This window comes from Ylistrum balloti, unplaced genomic scaffold (assembly GCF_031769215.1).
Source record: "Ylistrum balloti isolate Yb309-2 unplaced genomic scaffold, AGI_CSIRO_Ybal_v1 Utg369938, whole genome shotgun sequence".
Lineage (NCBI taxonomy): Eukaryota > Metazoa > Mollusca > Bivalvia > Pectinida > Pectinidae > Ylistrum > Ylistrum balloti.
The window spans coordinates 707,981-712,940 of NW_026782047.1; the positions used below are offsets into that span (position 1 = coordinate 707,981).

Genomic DNA, 4,960 nt, shown 5'->3' on the forward strand with positions numbered 1-4,960 from the left:
TCGATTTTGTCTTTTTACGGTAAATGTATATGATCTACAGACACCAAAGCTACAATTTACAACAGAAACATCTGTGATCGAGAGTTCTATTGTGAAATTGTTTTACATCATCTGTCACTTTTGATTGTGTCTAGATAAAACTGAAATGTGTTTAAAGATTTATTCGATCAACGATAAAATGAATCGGTATACTAAGTGCGTGAAAGCTTGGTTGTGCTATGAAAAGATTTCTGAAGTTATTTTTGGATAATAGTTTTGTCACTGTATAAGCAGCAAATTCCATTTTGACATAGGAAAAAAACACAGATCGCCATTACACGACACAAAGAAATCTAGGTCAGAATCGGTATGTGAAACAAATGGGTTCTGTTTGTACTATAAAGCATAAAAAGCCTTGAATGTTTGCCAAAACTCTTAGCCATTGATGTATAAAATACAAACGGCTGCTGCATGACAAAACAGATCCGGCAACAATTCAACGTCCTTTGGGCTCATTGTGATACGGCTTGGTCGGACTATATTAGGGACTGCTGTCTTACAATTCCTTGGCAAGCTAAATCTGTGTGGCATCCATGTAGTGTTTTGTCTTTGATGAGAGGTTACGCGGCCTATTCTCTGGACATTAGGTAAATCTCGTGGGACTTGATTTCCGTAATCATTCGCTTGTTTGTAGTTTCCCTGAAAACAGTAAAAGTCATACGAAGTCGGGTTTCCACGGAGCTGGCCACTCAGGGGATCATTTATAGTGCAGTCATATTGAAAGATCAAGACTTGTTTTAAAGTTTTCGCTTATAAATAGGGGAATTTATATTTGGCATCAAAGCATTATATCATTCGCTTAAAATCATAATGCCCCGTGTTATGGCTTCATTTATTAATACAGAAGCTATTCCAAATGAATTTAATGTGGGACAGCAACACTGTGGAAATCCATGTAGAGCTATGATGCAATTAATCCCTGCACTGAGCAACACCTAAGATGGACACAAAGTTAAACTGCATTTGGAATCGGTTTTCCTTAAAATCACCAGCACGATTGAGTTTCTGTATACATCATATTTTGCACGCTGTTTTACTGTAGTCTGCAGTGATACACTGCTCAATATGCAACTTTTTATGACGTTCAGATGACACCGTCATTTATATTTCTTGTTTTAGTGAAGGTCGGTGACGAATTCAGTATTAAATAACCGCATTCACCCTGTATTCTTGTCAACCTCTTAACAGTGATTCATGAAAAAAATCTTAAGTATTTTGTTCCTCGTCTCTTTAAATTGTTTTTGGTTTCATATTGCTTATTGACATCTGTGGTCATTTAAGGACATGTTTTCCTCTGGTAAACAAGATCTTTTTTATTGCCAAGAATTAATGTTTGTATCGTGGTTTACATAAAATAGAACAGATGACACTATGATATGACCAATGATCTGTAGCCACACAAAACGTCAGGAATAACTTCGACGAATTTTCTTGTTACATCCAGCATCATGCAGTAGTATAATCTCACGTGGTTAAACAAATCATATAGATAAACTGAATTCTAATACTAAAATATCAGCTAATGTTGATATACTGTTAGATAGGTCTGATCCAGCAGCGAGAAAGAAGAGTACGAATGAGCATTGAAGAATCGACCTTGTGGAACTGGAATCGCAGAAAGTGTTTACAACAACTATTATTGATATTCATATATTGACTTTTCTTAATAACATCAAAATTTCATGACAAGACTACTCAGCTTAATAGATCAAAAGAAATACAATCATTTCAAACGAAACCTCGGGTGACAATCCAAGTATTGTAGCTCAACTCGCTCGCTACCCGTGGCAGTGTATATTTCTGGTGATGTAAAAAAACGTACCAGTTTGTGCTTTCATGGTTGTATCCTTTGGCAAGACACTTTAACCAAATTACACTGGATGACATGCGCCGTACTTCCTTTATGTTATTCAGTAAGGCAGCCTCCAGCTGCTACTGCAAGAACACAACAATGTCTATGAAGGCTAGTTACAAGGTAAATTGTCCTCACAGCGCGTGACATAATGTTTGGTAAGGGATTTTGCTTATCTTTAACCTCCTGAGAAAAGGGCAGTATTTAATGTGGGACAAAGTAAATAGTGCAGATCACGAACCTTTATCGTGATTCTATATATAGAAACAGCCATGATCTGATAAAACTGAGTCGGCGAGTTCGATATCAAGGGGAGGATGGTAAGTTCGCTTTGTCAGCACATTAGATTCTCGATAGCATTCTGCTGTTGATATGTCAAGTGTACTGCTATTGTAAGCAGCACGAAAGCAACGTCTGTCGAAAGGTAACCCCGCAGACAAGAGATAATATGCCTCAAGATTACACCCTATATGGTGTCCTTCGTGATCAGCAGATCATATACCGGTGCGTTGTTTTGAGGTTTATACCTTGTCAGCACATTTGGTCGGAGACACGACGTATCATTGTATGTGATCCTCAATGTTACAATCACTCTTATTTGTTTGTCTGATTTGCACACTGTTTAAGCGCGATTACAGGCGTGAAAGAATTTAAGCCAAAAATCAATACGCCGAGCAAACCCAACTCGTTGGAATCTTGAGATGCTTTGTCAGCATATTTTTCTATATACATCATCATATATATCCTGGTCAGTCGGAAACCACAGATGTGATGTGGTGAGATTCACTTCCGAGGAGCTCCGAGTGGTATTCTCATCTGTTTCTATTTATATCTTGTTGAGTGCAATATTTCAGCATTAATTGCCAGCAGGTAACACATTTATAATTACTTGTATACGTGAAGCTTATCCTACTCATACAGGGGACTTCTGGAGTGTATTACTATTCTAATATTTTGTTTAATTATATTAGTTTTAAGGAAAGAAGGATAAAAAGGCGTGACGAAGATAATAGAAATGGTTTCCAGGACACTGTCAACCGTTTTTTTTAGATAGCTTGGGTGTACGACAGGACAGTCATCCTGGTCACCCCTGACGTCATTACATCATTGATAATCAGTCAACACATCAGTGCGTTTGAAGAAAAAATGTATAATTAATGAAAGTTTCTTGAATGGCTGAATCGATGAGGGTGTGTCGTTATACGTCAGGTTTACGAGTTGTGAGGATAATTGCAAGATTTTCCCATAATTGGACAGTTACTTTCCAATCTTTCCCCCAATATGTGGTTCCAGCTGTACACGATTTATTTGACTATTCGATCATTCAATATACATGTTGATACCTTACCTCCACAGTAATATCCTCATCCACAGCTATATCCTCGTCCACAGCAATATCCTCTTCCACAGCTATATCCTCATCTACAGTAATATTCTCACCCACAGCTATATCATCATCCACAGCAATATTCTCATCTACAGCTATATTCTCATACATACTGCTATATTCTCACCCACAGCTATATCCTCATCCACAGCAATATTCTCATCCACAGCTATATCCTCATACATACTGCTATATTCTCACCCACAGCTATATCCTCATACACAGCAATATCCTCATACAAAGCTATATATCCTCATCCACAGCTATATCCTCATCTACAGCTATATCCTCATACACAGCAATATCCTCATCCACACAGCAATATTCTCATCTACAGCAATATCCCCATCTCATCCACAGCTATATCCTCATACACAGCAATATCCTCATACACAGCAATATCCTCATACACAGTAATATCCTCATACAAAGCTATATCCTCATCCACAGCTATATCCTCATCTACAGCTATATCCTCATCCACAGCTATATCGTCATCTACAGTAATATCCTCATCCACAGCTATATCCTCATCCACAGCTATATCCTCATCCACAGCAATATCCTCATACACAGCTATATCCCCATCCACAGCAATATCCTCATCCACAGCAATATTCTCATCCACAGCTATATCCTCATCCACAGCTATATCCTCATCTACAGCTATATCCTCATCTACAGCTATATCATCATCTACAGCAATATCCTCACCCACAGCTATATCCTCATCCACAGCAATATCCTCATACACAGCAATATTCCCATCCACAGCTATATCCTCATTCACAGCTATATCCTCATACACAGCAATATCCTCATGCACAGCTATATCCTCATCTACAGCAATATCCTCATGCACAGCTATATCATCATCTACAGCAATATCCTCATGCACAGCTATATCATCATCTACAGCAATATCCTCATGCACAGCTATATCCTCATGCACAGCTATATCATCATCTACAGCAATATCCTCATGCACAGCTATATCCTCATCTACAGCAATATCCTCATGCACAGCTATATCCTCATGCACAGCTATATCCTCATCTACAGCAATATCCTCATGCACAGCTATATCATCATCTACAGCTTTATCCTCATCCACAGCTATATCCTCATCTACAGCAATATCCTCATGCACAGCTATATCCTCATCTACAGCAATATCCTCATGCACAGCAATATCCTCATGCACAGATATATCCTCATGCACAGCTATATCATCATCTACAGCTTTATCCTCATCCACAGCAATATCCTCATGCACAGCTATATCCTCATCCACAGCTATATCCTCATCCACAGTTTTGATATTTATGATAGTATATACATGTATCAGATGTAATACTAGGTAAAATGAGGTGTGACAGGAGCCCTGTAATAACTCATGGTAAAGACAATACAAATTTACGTGAATGAGCCTTCCATTATTTGTAAGTCTAGCATCATCGAAAGTGGTCATAGAAGAAGCGGCTGATAAAACCACTGCAGAAAGCGAGTCCCTGAATTTGCTAATCCTATTGCTGAATTTTTATTTAATTTCTTTGAGTATCCTCTAATCCCGACAGTACATGATCGAAACACTTTCTCTAGAAGATCAATATTGTTCAAAATCTTGATAACTTAAACCTTATCTGCTTTTCTCTTTTATATTTTCTAACATTAGTAGCCTA

The 4,960-nt window shown here is 38.0% G+C and overlaps 1 protein-coding gene across 1 annotated transcript; it reads right to left on the bottom strand.

The window, feature by feature from the left end:
- Positions 1-3,609: 3,609 nt before the first annotated feature.
- Positions 3,610-4,749, bottom strand: LOC132547217 (uncharacterized). The gene has a single exon (XM_060210981.1). It carries the CDS (start codon positions 4,747-4,749, stop codon positions 3,610-3,612), a length of 1,140 nt encoding a protein of 379 aa, XP_060066964.1.
- Between the last annotated feature and the right edge of the window lie 211 nt (positions 4,750-4,960).